A 15,013-nucleotide genomic window follows, 5' to 3' on the forward strand; every position below is an offset into this window, starting at 1 on the left:
GCCTACCTCTAGCAAATATAATTCTGCCACGTCTGCAGTGATGGTTACTCGAAGCTACACGTAGTTGGAAAATTTTGTATGCATTTGCGGGAATTTACTGTATTTATCTTTGTAAATGTTTGAAATAGCATATATCTCCATATTAATTTTATTATAACATATAGGTCCTTCCATACATTACAATCTTTCGTATATACCTCTTCTCTTTAACCTCAGTTAGCCGCTGCCAATTATCATTATCGTTAATAAAAATAAAATCAATATATAAATATCTTTGATATTTTTATTATTATGGTAATCGAATGATCGTATGTATATATATCTATTTCAATTAGAGCACTCAATTCCCATTCTTAAACGAGGTAGAATTCTGGATCCCAACTTTATAATTTCAAGTCTTATCGAGGTAAAGTTTGCAACTTTGTACATTATCCAGGGGTACATGTAAGACTCTTCCTTTGTAGAGGGTGAAAATGAAAAGTAGTATTCGAACATTTTTAATCCTCGAACCGAATAAAAACGATCACCTGCGACTTCCCGACCGCGGACGAGAGCCGAAAGAAGACAAAGAAACGAAAGCGAGATCGACGCTGAGCGACAGGGGAAATTGCCGGCCACAAGCAAAAGGGGGGAGGAGGAAAAGTTCGAGCAAGGACCAGGAGGAGATCAGAGATGGTACGTCCCTGGAATCGATCTACCGAGGTGAGCTCTGGATTCGACTCTCCCTCCCCCTGCTTCCCCTTACTGTTGGGTTTTGTGTTGACTCGCTTATGGTCAGATCCGCGCTCGTGTTTGATCCCCCTCCGCTTCTTCCCTGCTGCCGCCTAATTGGGTCTCATAGCTGGATTCTGCCCCCTCCGTCGGTGGGATCTTCTTTCCCGTTTCTTTATGGCTGACATTGGGGCCGCGTGGGATCTTCTCGGTACTCCGGCTGATCCTAGTGTTCTGTGTTTCCTTCTCCCTTTTTACTCCTCGGAGGGAATTCTTTGCTTCAAACATGGGGGTTTAGCTTGGGTTTTGGTTCCTTGTTAGATGAGTGATGTGAAGTGCCAGTTGCGAGCTAAAATCGAATCTTTCTGGTTCTGGAGTGATTTGGTTGTTCCGATTTGGGATGCTTCTGAGTGGATTCAGCATTATCTGTAGCAAGAGTTTCTTTCGGAGTTACTGTTCCTCTCCTCATCTGCACATCCTTACAAACCTCTAGTAAGTTGTGCTTGATTTGATTTCTCCAGGTGGAGCCGATAGAATCTTTGTTTACCAACTTGATTATGTGCCACTTGGGGTATCCAACTTTAATTTGTAGACTTATTTGGTTTCTTACAACTTTTTGTCTTTTTATCCATTACACCTGTCTTGGATCTGGTGATCGCTTCGCAGTTTCTTGGTCTTCTCGCTGAAAATTTCTCGTGTAATGTGGACTTGTCTGATAATTCTGTCATGCTTTCAGGCTTCTGATCCTGTCCTCCTCTAATTGTTTCTTTATCTAACCACCCGGATGTTATCGCCCGTATCGGTGGATCTATCATGTGCATCTTAAGCTTCCTCAATAAGTAGAACCTCAATAACCACAAATCGGATTTTTCTTCAATTAAAAAATATTGTTCTTCATGCTGTTGTAAACAGAAATGCTGCATCGCGGAATTGTATGTGGAGTTTTAGGCATGAATCTTGGATTTGGTGTGCATCTAGAAGCACACAACTGCTGATCCCAAGTCCTGTGACCATCTCGATTCATGCCATGTCCCTGAGCTGTGACTTATGTCAACCCTGTCACAGTACATGCCATTGGTTATCAGAAAAGAAGAAAATGCACCTCAAGAGCTAAGGGATGAAAGGTATCCTTAAATAGAAGAAATCTTCCGTTTAAGATATGACCACATTGTAAATGCTTGTAGCATGACTGAGAAGGCTAGTATAAGCTACATCTCAGAAGGGTTGAGATGGCCATCCTACTTGGTTTAGGTTTCGGGGTTTATTGAGATGACTTGACAAGAGAAAAAGTAAGCAGCCTCTGACTAATATTTAGTCCTTAACAGTGCGTCAGCATTACACTAGTTGCTTGCTTTTCAAGAATCCTATATCAACTCAACAAGGCCCAAAAACACTTACAATTTGAATAAATATAATGGGTAAACAAGATTGTAATAAATTGAACAAAAAATTCAGAAAATGGAAAGTCTAAATCTTATCTGTAACGACACGATCATAGACCTAAGCTTAAATAAACCCAACCTGAACCTAAACTTGGTCGCATCACATATAGCCACAGTGACAATTATGCACAATTAACTTGATTCTCCAAAATTTTGATGTTTCTAATCCAAGAGAAATTATTTATAGTTGGGAAAATACATTGAATGTTTAACTTTTTACAAAATGCTAGTGCATCCATTCAGGGCAATTTTGATGCCACTGTTGTTTGATGGTATTGCCTTAGCTATCTCCAATATTAGTTTTGGTTAGATATAAGAATGGAGAATTATGATATTATTTTCCTGTGGGTTTCATGGTACATTAATCCAAATGGGGATTATTTATCAATCCTAGAACACCCTGAGAATTTGTTAAATCAGCCTAAACCAGTCAGCTTTTACTGATCTCCAATCAATTCCTGGTTGATTTGAGGTAATTTTGGCTAATTGGCAATTGGTTCTAGGAGACTGTTGATGAATTCTGATTTTTAGCCTAGTTCATACCCAGCGCCAATCTAAAGTTTAATGTTGATTGGACAATCTTGGTTTACATGCCAGTAAATAAATTTCAGCTTGAAGAATCCAGGTTGTCATATATAATTTGCAATTTGCATTTTTTTAATGATTATGCAGTTCTTGTAATAATTTTGCCTGTTTGTACTCCTAATTGGTTGTGCACTTTATGTAGGCATATGGTCTCCTAATTAAGACTCTATGAATTGGTATTGTTCTTCCTCACATATCCTTCATGTGCCTTGGAAGACGATAATAGTGACTGTTGGCTATGTCCTAATTTTGTTGTCAATTTTTGACAGGTCAGTGTCATCTGAAGGTTAACTGATTGAGATCATGGGAATTTCTGCAAAATGGTTTAGATCATTGGTTGGCATAAGGAAGCAAGAAAAGTTTCACCATCCAGAAAATGATGAAAATGTGGGTAATTTCTTTTCTTTTGGTCTGTTAAGTTTTAATACTAGTTTCAAGACAATTGCATTATAATCTTTTACTTTTTCTCAACTGACCTTGAAACCTGAAACATCTTTGACCATCTTTTACCACAGCACTGATTTCTTTGACATGCTTACCTCAATATTATGATCTTGGAGATGTTTCCAGACTTATCTATGTGAAGTAACATAGGCTATGGTTTACCCTTTTTAATCTGTTTGGTCCCAAGCCTAGAAAAATGAGCACTGTGTTAGGTATGGAGTTATAAATATATTGGCTGCACAATCAGAACCAAACACTGGCTCGGGCACATTGTTTAGCATTTGGCCAGCATTGCATTAGCCTGATATTCTCAAATGTGCTTGGAGCTGGGCTCTCAACATAGCTATATATTCAACAATTTTAATCAGATGAACTGGACGTTTCTCTTAGCTCAGATGAGGCTCAATTTTTACACCACTATTCTTGGTTCAAGCTTGGTTAGATTATAGACTGAAAATCTGGGCCAGATTATATCAACATCAGCCTGTTCACACTTAATAGTTTGCTGACTCTTAAAAGGTTAAAAAACTTTTATATAAGGTAATACTTTTAAGTTAATGTGTGTCACACTAGCAACGCACTTCATTTTGTGCCTCTTGGATTGTGACTTTTATTTGTAAGGATGGACAGGGTGTTGACAGGAATCAACCTATAATATGGCAAATCAATGTATTACAGTGAGTAACCATAGATAAATCTATATGATGGAAAGCAATCAGTATAGCCAACGCCTTGTAATTAATTAATATGGAAGTCCCTATTGTCAATGTTGGCCACAATAATTATGCTAAAAGCCTAAAATAATAATATCTCTGGCATACTATACTGCTTTTCGTTCCCCGGTTTAAATTTCTTTGAAGATATTTTTCTGTTTTTCTGTCTGTGCATACACTTAATCTCAGCCATCTCAATCTGAGATGATTGCAGAAAAGTGCCTCTGCTGATAAATCGCAAGGCCGGAAGAAAAACTCTGTTGGTCTTGATTGTGCTAAGACGGAACTGCTCCATTGGCTGGAGATGCCAACATCCAGTCAAATTCAAACTCCACTTCCTCTCCTTCCACATCAAATAACAGACAAGTGACTTGTCAAACTCAAGAGAGCATTAGAGAGGGGTGGGCTGCCACAGTTATTCAAAGCAAGGTTCGCAATACCGTACCATACCAGAGTTTCGATCTGGGCTCGGTACGGTACGGTATGGGTGTACCGAGCGGTACATCCCAGGGGTACCGAGCACTGTAGCACTGCTACAGTGTTACAGCGCACTGTTTTGCACTGCTACAGTCTGCAGTGCACTGTTCGCACTGCTACAGTATACTGCTACAGTGATACAGTGTACTGCTACAGTGCACTGTAGCATGTACCGGTCGTACCGCCCGGTACCGGGCGGTCCGCGTACCGGTAACCTATCGGACCGGTACATACCGCCCGTACCGGACGGTACACATCGAAACGGCAAACCATGATTCAAAGTGCTTTTTGAGCATTCCTGGTATGCTAGTAGTGACTTCAGACTTGGTATGGTGTGGTTGCCATTAACAAGTTGCTTCCAGATAGCGTATGCTAGTATAATTCTTAATTTAGTACCCAGAATTACAAAAATATGAGGTACAACTTTATTCTAACAACTAATCATGCAGGTAGTGAACTGAACCAATTTTAGGAGTGAACAGTATTTGTTTCATGTGACAAACTTTGTGTTATTGATAAACATTTATAATCATGAAATCAACATATTAACATCAGTAAGTTACATTTCATCAAGATTAAAGCTTGTGTATGCAATTGTTATCTGGGCAAAATAGTCATCTTTGGTAAGTCAACTAAAAGAGGATTGCACTGAACTCCTTGTCAACTTGCAGGAAACAATTATCTGCTTCCATAAATTTACACTTTAAAACTTTAGCTTGCAGATGCAATTGTTGTCTAAGACAATCCCATAAATTAAGGAAATAGATGTTGCGTTATAGTCCTTGTCAACCCAGAGGAGACAATTATCTGCTGTTGTGAATTGAAACTTTAAAGCACAGGCCAAAAATTATCTACATTGACTAGTTATGAAGAGTTACCAATTAGGATTATTGGGCTTTGACTAATAACTGTGACTTGGATGCTTGTTTTAGTTCAGATATTATAAATGTAGCTAACAGTAGTAATTAATCCAGTTCCTTTTCCATCTTATCTTGCATTTTGCAACATAATGAATCAGGTTTAAGATCAATGAACTTGTGAATGTTGAGACATCTAAGCCCTCAAATTTATTTATGTACCATAATTTTAAGTCATAACTAAGAAACTGAATAGATATTTCTTGATAGTGAAATCATGTTTTTTCTAATTGTTAAACTGATACTAGTTTAGCACTTCTATAAAATTGTATAAGCTTCTGGGATCTACTTTTTATGTTTTCATACTCAAGTTGGTGCTTAATGAAAGAACCAGGAATATTCTTTTACACTTAGAAAAGAGAATTTTCTGAGATCTTGAATGCCCTTTTTCTGAATAAGGTTGTGATTGCTTATGTTGAACTTATGTTTACATTCTGATGACATGTGGATGATTGGACTATCTCGATCGCTGATGTAGGATTTCTCATTTGCCATAGACCTAGGTAAAAGGGGTTGTGTTCTGTTGGCTTGTTGCCTTTGACTTTTAAATGAACATTAGTTCTTATAGCAACAATTCTTGTCTTCTTTCTTTCATCTTTAGATGAGCTTTACTTGCTCCTTGGTTGCGTGAGCTTAAACATGAACCAAAAGGATAGCCACTTTTAGGTTTTAAATTGGCCTCTCTTTTAGGGTGTCTGTCTAGAAGTTTGGTGGCAACTTGACTGCCAGTCATAAGATCCTGTTGCATATTTCATGTAGCCCTCTCAATTGATTTGTGCTGTATAGTTGACTTCATATTATTGGTGAAAAGCATTGATGCTGATTGTTATGACAATGATAATAATGTGGATGGTCAGTTGTTGATTTTGTTCCCAAGTCATCCAGCATTTGCTTTTAGCCTATTATTGGAGAACCTGTAGTTTAAGAAAGAAAAATTCAGCGCTAAATGAGATCGGCTGTGACATTCAAAAAATTTGTCATTTTTCCCAATATATTCTGTGTATAAACTGTAATTTGATTTTTGACTGCTGGGAATCATCTTCAGGCTAGACGAGCTTTACGAGCTCTAAAAGGGCTAGTTAGATTACAGGCCCTTGTTAGGGGTCATGCTGTGAGAAAACAAGCTGCAATAACTCTTCGCTGCATGCAAGCTCTGGTCAGGGTGCAGGCTCGTGTAAGAGCTAGACGAGTTCGCATGGCATTGGAAAGTCAAATGGGGTGTCAAGAGGTTCAGGAACAGCAACCATATGAAGCACGTGTTAGAGAAATAGAGGTATGCTGCAAACTTTCTAAGCACAAAAGCCACATTTTGAATAGGATCAAATTACATTTGTCCTTTCTCATGTACCAGGCTTCACTAACTGTCAAGGTAAGTAATGGCAAAACATATTTTCTTTTCTCTATTCTTTTCATAGCCTTAATGCTCGCAGGCTCAAGTAACCTGATCAGATGGTTCTATTACTTTATTGTTTGCTATATTGTATGTTTATACTTGTTACTAATGAGGTGTGTACATTAATATTGTCCCGCAAATATGCCATTTGATTGGTGGTAATGAACTAATGATGATAGTTGTATATCTGCCCACAATGTTTTTCCATATTTATGTATTAGGAGTTTTCAATGGCTTTGAATTTCTGAAACTTGCATTGCTTGAGGTTGGAATGGATCTTGAAGACTTGAACACAGACATCACTAACTTTTGGATATTGCATGGTATTGACAAACTGCAAAGAGAAATTAAACTAACCTGCTATAATTTTTTTATTTCTTTCAGTACTTTATCTGAATCTTGACCTTTAATGCTAAAAACTGCAAGAAAACTTCTAAGAAGTATTTGAAGTTTAAAACACAATCGAGACCCCCCCTGACCTATGCACTTTATTGCCTGCCACTAGTTGTATACACCATTAGCTTTATGGCCTTTTCTGCATTCATTTTTTTGTTTTGTATAGCCAAGACATGTTCCACCAAACATAAAGAAAATACCAAAGAATTTATAACTTTCAGGTCTTTCACTTCCTTCACTATTTATCCAATTAAATGTATAGCTGATGTCTTATGAGACCAAACTATCTTACCTAATGGTTTGATGCACACCAATTAAAGCTAAGTGATATATCTCATACCTCCACTTATATCACAATCGAAAATGTTTGATGTTCTAGGTAACTTTGTTCCCAGCATTGAGCTAGTTTTGGTTGATTGAGACACTTTGTCCTAGTTAACCATCATAAATCATAATAATGTATATCTTTCCCTGCTTACATCGATATATAGCTGTGGTAATGCCTTCTTTCAAGACAGCTGTCAGTCTAACGGCTAAAGTTGAGACTTACAGAATATTGTCTTATATGAACATTATCTGTAATCTCAGGATACTGCCTGTTTTTTCTGTATATAGCCTCAGGTAAGACTGAATTTCTTGTATGCACCTCTTCTATCTGGAACTTTTTATTTACTCTTGAAAGATATTGTTATTATCCTAAGTACAGAAGAATTTATTTTAGCAGTAAGCTGGTTGCTTGTGCCTGGCAACAAATTTCTTTCGGCACACACTTGAGTTCTTATAGGGATCTATACTATGTAATCTTAGGATATTACTGTTCTTTGCATATAGCCTCAGGCATACTCTGGGTGGTTCTTATGTTATTCATTTCGAGATTTTCCTAAACAAGTTACCTAACTACAGAAGACTAATCAGTGCCTGTAGTAAGCAGGCATTATGGTTTGCTTGTTTCTAACCAAATTTAATTCAAGTACATGTTAATTCTCTCAAGGTTTTTTTTTTCTCTTCCATTTTTCCTTTTGTTATAGTACTTGTACTAATGATATCGGAGATTAGTTTAGCATGTGCTTAATTCTGAAAGCTTTGTGCTTGTGTCTTTTTATTTTATAAAATCGGATTGAACTATTGTTATGTGGTGTCAGCCAATTTGACTGATTCTCAGTTTTACGGTCTGAATGCAGGAAGGCTGGTGTGACAGTGTTGGCTCTGTGGAGGAAATCCAGGCAAAGTTGTTGAAGAGGCAAGAAGCTGCAGCCAAGCGTGAGAGAGCCATGGCATATGCTCTCACTCATCAGGTATCCTCTGATAATTACATAAAATCATGCTGATGGCAGCTGGATTATGAAGTTCAAATGTATGCCAAGCTGATTCTTTATCATGGCAATACATGAATTTGAGCTATACATGATTTGTGTTCTAGTTTTGGGGTACAAGTTTTTGGGATGTGATTAGTGAATGCTATTAAATTGCTCCTGCTGATTTCCACATAAGGGGAAAAGAAGATGACAGGTTATGTAGTTAATTATAACCAAAGCTGTCCCTTTTCCTTGTCTCTGACACCCACCTCCTTTTGGCCTTGTCAATCTTGCTTTCTGTCTTTTTTGTCTGACAAAATCCATATCTTTTTCTATAGGGAGAAATATTCATAGGGGAAGTGAGTGAAAACTGGAAGAGTATCGATATGGTAGAAGGACACCATTATAAATCAAAGCCTTGTCAATCTTGCTTTCTGTCTTTTTTTGTCTGACAAAATCCATATCTTTTTCTATAGGGAAAATTTTTCATAGGGGAAGTGAGTGAAAACTGGAAGAGTATCAATATGGTAGAAGGACACCATTATAAATCAAAAGCTTACCCCAAAAGGTTATGGGCCAATGTCAATATATCTAGCCCAACTTTCTATACTCTCATTCATGTGGGACTAACCACCCTCATATGCCCCAGCTATCAACCCCTCACAAGCAGGTTCTCACCGCACATCTTATAGCCATTGCCCCTTCACTAGTAAGCCATGTGACTGTTATTCAACCATAGAGGCTCTGAAGTCAACAATTTTCATTTTCAACCAAGTCATTCTCTGCTGCAGAGAATAACGTATCTTCATACTAAATCTAGTCACTTGCCATTACAAGTCATAGTTTTAGTAATTATTGTGTTAGATAATTAACTGTATAATTTATAGTTAGCAAGTTTCATTAGGATGCTAAAATTACAGAATTATGAGCTATGATTTGACACTTTTCTTTCTGATCCTGTATATTAGTTGAACCAATGAATTGACTTCAATTGCCTCTAGTGGCAGGCAGGTCCCAGGAAGCCAGCTGCACTTGAAGGTTTTGAACCTGATAATAATAACTGGGGTTGGAACTGGTTGGAGAGATGGATGGCTGTTCGCCCATGGGAGAATCGGTTCCTTGATATTAGTCTTAAAGATGGGGTTAAAGTTCATGAGAATGGAACAGCTGAAGGAAAGAGTGGAGTCAGTGGTACCAAAACTCAGACCAAACCCACTGGCAAGAAACCCATTTCGACGCTTCACTCCAATACCCTAATCCATAAATCAGTACTGTCAGTGTCTGATGGAAGTGGTTCCTCATCAAGCCGGTCCGTCAGTATGCAGGCTTCTTCTCCTTTTCCATCAGGCAAACCAAAACAAAAGCTATCAAGTGAGGAGGTTTATGGAGAAGCCACATCTCAAGCATCCAGATTTGGTGCTCGATCTTATAGCAATCCAATGGAGCGGTCCTCTCAATTGGAGTCACAGACTAAGAGGTTGTCCTTACCAAACAGTGGTAAGCTTGTTCCCAGCAACTTATCCTCCTTGCATGTTGTAATGTGCAATTCATTTGGCTTTATTGAATTAGACGTCATATAAAGGTTTACATGCATGTGGTTTACCTTGTCGACCACCTTTCTGAATAATATTCATCTGCATTGAGATAATCAGGCTGCTAAGTTTTATCTTTGTTCCTGAGAAATATGTTTTGTTGTTGGCGTCAAAAGTTTTGTTGAAGGCCTTGTGTATCAGTCCTATGCTTCTGGTTAAGGTAACTGTAGAGGTAAAATTGCTTGATTGCTTGAGTCTTACTCTCATTTCCATTTTTATTGTTAAATTATATCTGGCAGTCCTATTCTCTAATCAACCTCCTTCAATTCAATAAATTTCCATGGTAACTTTGAAACCTACAAAGATACGACAACCATGAACCCTTGAACCTTTGAAATTGCTTCAAAGATATAATTTAGATGAAATGATGAAAAAAAAAGGATTAAAGTTATCTAGAAGACTAGGAGGGATGAGGGTCTAGGAGAGAAGGTGAGGAATTTCAAAATGGTTTCTACAAGAATGAAAGGGGTGTGCATGAAATGTGATTTGCTAATTCAGGGAATGGCACACAAATACAAAGACTTGAGGGAATAGTTTGCAAATCCTATATGTACCAAGGGTTCGACATGCAAAGAACACTTCAAACTTAATTTAGTGAGGACAGATGTTCAAACCTCTGAAGGTAATTTCTTGTTTGATGCTTGGCTTTTTGGCTAATATGTGTTTGGTTCGATCAGTTTGATTCTTCAATGCTTTTCATGCAGAACCTGAATCAACTGTTTTTTAAGTTTGGATCTTGATTTCAATATGTTACTGATATCAAGCAGGTTTAGGCGGAATGGGAAAACCCACTACAAATAAAGTTGCAGTGAACCGGTCAGCAACTCGGAAGCCCCTTAAAGGTGCACAAAAGTCGGAGACGAAACACCATCAGAATCTGAAGGATCCAGCTTCGAAGAGAGCCGAAGTGCAGATATGAGAAGCTATTTTGAATTAATTTTCCTTGTTGTTTTAGTAGCTGATCCTTCGATTTGCCACTGCCGAATCAAATGCTCCGTCTGTAAATATTTTACATGATCTTGGTCAGGTAGGTTAATGGTCCTATTACTCTTTTGTACATCTCTATGTTCTGGATGCTGAAAGTTGAAGAGTGGTGCTAGTCCTTGATGATAGGAGTGGATCATTCTGTTGTGTTATTATTTGGTACCTGTTTATTACTGTTGTGTTTCGAGTATGTAATGGTCACTTCTATGACTACTGTCTGAGAGGCTGTCGATGTTTCTGAATCACTTAAATTGTGGGAAATGTAATGGTTATGTTTTGGATGTATGAGTGCCATCCCCCTCATAGATGATACTATTTCCTGAGAACCATAATATAGTTTTGTTCGGACCGGTTCATACCATCCAATTTATATAATATTTTACGATACCTTGCTCAGGATTTTTATTTTCTATTTTTTGTGTGTTTCTCATGCATCATAGATATCATGACTCAGAATGTGGTACTTTTTTAGGATTTATATTTTACGATACCCTGCTTCTTCTTCTTCCTCTGTCTCTTTGTTTTTTCTTCTTCCTCCTCTCTCATGATAGAATGATATAATAGTACATGTTGTGGATATGGATATGAATGAACTCATACAAGTTGTCATGGTCTAGTGCAGGTCTAGTGTACAAAATTACATTCCATGTGGCTCAATCTCTTAATGAGATATCAAATTTATGAGAATCAAACATACACAGTCCTTTCGAATACAGCATACCAATTTATAAGGATATTTCCAAACTCAGAAACATACATACGTAAAAACCTCATACGATGTCAATGTTGTTTTAATTGGTTAAGGTACTTTGGGGTGACGCCTTCACATCTACTCGTTGCCCTTTCTCTAATCTCTCGATATCTAAATGTTTTGATCAATCTCACTGTTCAAGAAAGACAAAAGTTGCTTATTAGTTTAATGTGTTAGCATAAATGTCACTGTTAACGTCAGTGTTCTCATGCACAGGTTGACTTAGTTATAAGATAGCCTTGGCATCAATAGTTATAGTTGTTGGAAGCTTTCGAAGGTCAGCTTCTCAAGTTAAGTTCAAAAGAATCAATGTCAAATGGGTGGGTGACAACCATGAATCGAATCAATTGGAAGAATTAATGTTGTACTGTCACTCAAATAATATATCATCAACTTGCAATTAGATTAATTCGTTTGCTTCAAAATCTTATTGTCTGAATATTTATACAATTTTCTCTATCAACTAGGGATGGTAACGAAGCCGACAACCTATCCGAATCCGAATCAAAATTCCAAGTATGGATCCTCATTCAGGATCCATTACCACAAATGGATCAACAAATACAAGTCCGATAATTGATCTGAATTTAACCCGAAATATTAGATATAGATCTTGGCATTCCCAAATTAGATTCAGATCCGATGTCCATATAAATCCCTAAATGTAAATTTGCACATAATTAATTGTAGCTTATATATATATATATATATATATATATATATATATAAGCTCACCTGTCGGAGATAAGGCAGTGTCTGTATGTTATAGAGAAATGAAAGTGAATTCATACAAGAAAGGGAACTGATGGATGAACTTGTTTTCGTGTCTGTTGACACAGAGAGCTATTCTTCCTCGTGCTTCAGTCAGTATGCATACCTTTTCTCATGGTTGAAGAAGATGATGATAATATCAAGCTCACATGAGACTCACTTTTTCTTAGATACTGAAGAGATGCTCGTGTCTAGAGAAACCAGCTTTCATCTTTTCTCTGACATTTGCAGGTGCTGCATGGACCAGAAAATTACTGCAAACAACAGGAAGTATCCCTCCAAATTAACTTCCCCAGAAATATTACATCCGACCTGAAGAAACCAAGGCTAGTGGTCATCACGTTGTTCACACAAGTGGTGGATCCATCGATGCCCGTGATTCTTATCCCAACTCTCATTTCTTCTCAGAAGAAGCTGCAAGATAGAAATGATTAGACCTTTTTGGGGATCAAACGTCCAAGCTCATCCGTCTGGCAGCTTCCAAAGTGTCTTGGATGTGGATCTGTGCTTGATGTTTCCCTGTCAAGTCTTGATCTGTTCTCAGACACCGAAGGATGAGTGTTGCAGATGAGCAAGGATCTCATGCTGTTCATTCTCGTCACTTCTCAGTGCAATTATTCCATGGGGTCTCTCTCCACAGTGGCTTTTCCGAATCAGTAGTGAGCTGCAGCATCACCTGGAAATGGAAAACTCCTGCAATGTTTTGAAGAAGTATTATATATTGGAGTTTTCTCCATGTCATGACCAGAAACTTGCTCTCAAGTTTCACCGACTGTAAACACTTACAGAAATGACTCAATCATGTCACCCAAACCCTAAACTTCTACCTTTTGGTTGAAGCAGTTGCTGCTGTGTAATTGTGTTAGTATATTCCACAAAGACAAATGACAAACGAAATGATCATGATCTCAAATCCATGCCTGACACAGGACCAATGAAGCCAAAGATGTCAATGCCAGAATCCCATCAGCTTTTGGTTTGTGGTGATACCACTCTTCCTGTAAAGATGTCTCAAGTATATGAACTTTTTTCTTTCTGCTTAAAGAAAGAAGTATATATCTGAATACAGAATTTAGTATATATATATATATATATATATATATATATATATATATATATATGTATAGGATAAACAATTATGAATGTCAAAATTACATATATAAAAAATAATATCAAGGTAATTCAGCAAGTCAAGTTTCTGAAATGAAAACTGTGAAACTCAAAGGTAAAGAAAATATATTTACATAGAGAGAGAGAGAGAGAGAGAATTCAAGATCTAACATTTTCAGATATATTTTCATTTTTCAAATATGAATACACTATCCCAAATCTTTTGAACTGATTTTGGACAAAAAAAAATGGAAATAAAAACATAGTTGTATGATGGATTTAGATGCTATTGTAACTCGGGTACGGTATTGATTGGAATATGCATACTGGTCTTGCAAAAGAGCTGGTTTCTGGCTTGGGTAAATGTCAACTTCCTTAAAAAGAGGATTTGATTCCTAGGTTCTTACTATCAGTAATCAAAGTTGTTATCAGCTAAGCTAGTTAATATCTTCAAAATTTAGCTTTAATGAAACTTCTTTACCATGATAAAATATTTCCTGCTGCAGTTCCAAAGATGCAGAGGATCTTTAAATGTCATGGATCCACCAACTTCTTGAGCACTCTGTTTCTGGTATGGAGGAGCCACAGAGTGTTGAAGTCTTGGATGAGAATGGGCTCCTGATAAGGTAGAAAAATGTGAGTTTTCTTTGTTTCTGTTAAAGCTCATAAGCATACCTGACTTAGGGAGGAACATCTAGGGATTGCAAATTAAAGTGTGCATTGATCAAGAAATCCAGGCTATGGCACTTGTGATAGTCCTTACTTGTGTAGTTCCACCAACACACTATCCATTGAAGGGGGCTTCAATCCAAGAGGAAATGACAACCATGGTTTCTTCAAAACATCTCCAATATCTGCATCAATGCTTTCTTTTGACTGAAGTAACAAACAGGTACATATTGTTAGAAATGTTGTGGTAATCAACATGGAATGAAGAAACGAAAGATCTTATTTTGCTGATTTGTCATGCCGTTCGTCGTAATTTCTTGTTTTTACCTTCTTCTCCCTACATCTACAGTTCACAGTTGGTTGGGTTAGATATGGAATCTGAAGTCGCTTAAGAACTGTCTTTTGATATATGATGTGAAACCCTTTCGTTTTTTACCTGATGATTAGATGACCATTCTTTGCCTCTTGAGATAGCAATTATGGCAGTCAGTTGAAGGGGGATGCATACAGGGTGAGCATCAATGTGACGCTGCGAACTCGAGTGCTCGGCCAGGGAACGGTGCAGGATAGTTACTGACATCAGCAATGGCGGAGGGAAGCAAGGAGCTGCTTTGGCCATGGCGTGTGGAACCCGTTTTCCATTTCCCTGCATGGAGAAAGAGGAGACAGGTTTGGAGTCAACCAAGGCCAAGAGAAGAGACAGAGACAATGGGACGGCGTGCACTATGCTGTACCCCTTTGGTAGGGTCGTGGTGGTGGCGAT

The 15,013-nt window shown here is 37.7% G+C and overlaps 1 protein-coding gene and 1 long non-coding RNA gene across 13 annotated transcripts; one reads left to right on the forward strand and one right to left on the reverse strand.

The window, feature by feature from the left end:
* The first annotated feature begins 531 nt into the window (after positions 1–531).
* LOC135635354 (protein IQ-DOMAIN 5-like) lies at positions 532–11,230 on the forward strand. 12 transcript variants are annotated; one of them, XM_065146371.1, is made up of 9 exons: positions 532–702; positions 779–863; positions 1,624–1,835; positions 2,881–2,914; positions 3,008–3,125; positions 6,335–6,562; positions 8,260–8,373; positions 9,375–9,870; positions 10,730–11,230. In XM_065146371.1, the coding sequence occupies exons 5-9, from the start codon at positions 3,042–3,044 to the stop codon at positions 10,882–10,884; spliced, it is 1,077 nt and encodes a 358-aa protein (XP_065002443.1). In that variant the 5' UTR covers positions 532–702; positions 779–863; positions 1,624–1,835; positions 2,881–2,914; positions 3,008–3,041; the 3' UTR covers positions 10,885–11,230. The 12 variants fall into 12 exon arrangements, with proteins under 12 accessions (XP_065002443.1, XP_065002445.1, XP_065002446.1 ...); XM_065146373.1 differs by lacking the exon at positions 1,624–1,835 and having other exon boundaries at positions 779–922; XM_065146374.1 differs by lacking the exon at positions 1,624–1,835.
* A 1,195-nt stretch (positions 11,231–12,425) lies between these two features.
* Positions 12,426–14,978, reverse strand: LOC135635357 (uncharacterized). The gene is made up of 5 exons (XR_010495604.1): positions 14,687–14,978; positions 14,345–14,457; positions 14,063–14,199; positions 13,258–13,469; positions 12,426–13,164 (listed from the first exon to the last, which is right to left on the reverse strand). It is a non-coding gene; the product is annotated as an uncharacterized LOC135635357 (long non-coding RNA).
* Positions 14,979–15,013: the final 35 nt, after the last annotated feature.

This window comes from Musa acuminata, chromosome BXJ3-4, assembly GCF_036884655.1.
Source record: "Musa acuminata AAA Group cultivar baxijiao chromosome BXJ3-4, Cavendish_Baxijiao_AAA, whole genome shotgun sequence".
NCBI lineage: Eukaryota > Viridiplantae > Streptophyta > Magnoliopsida > Zingiberales > Musaceae > Musa > Musa acuminata.

Coding starts and splice junctions, on each gene's coding strand:
- LOC135635354 (XM_065146373.1), top strand. CDS start 3,042: ATGGGAATTTCTGCAAAATGGTTTAGATCATTGGTTGGCATAAGGAAG. Junction 3,126..6,334: donor ATCCAGAAAATGATGAAAAT/GTGGGTAATTTC, acceptor AATCATCTTCAG/GCTAGACGAGCTTTACGAGC. Junction 6,563..8,259: donor CACGTGTTAGAGAAATAGAG/GTATGCTGCAAA, acceptor GTCTGAATGCAG/GAAGGCTGGTGTGACAGTGT.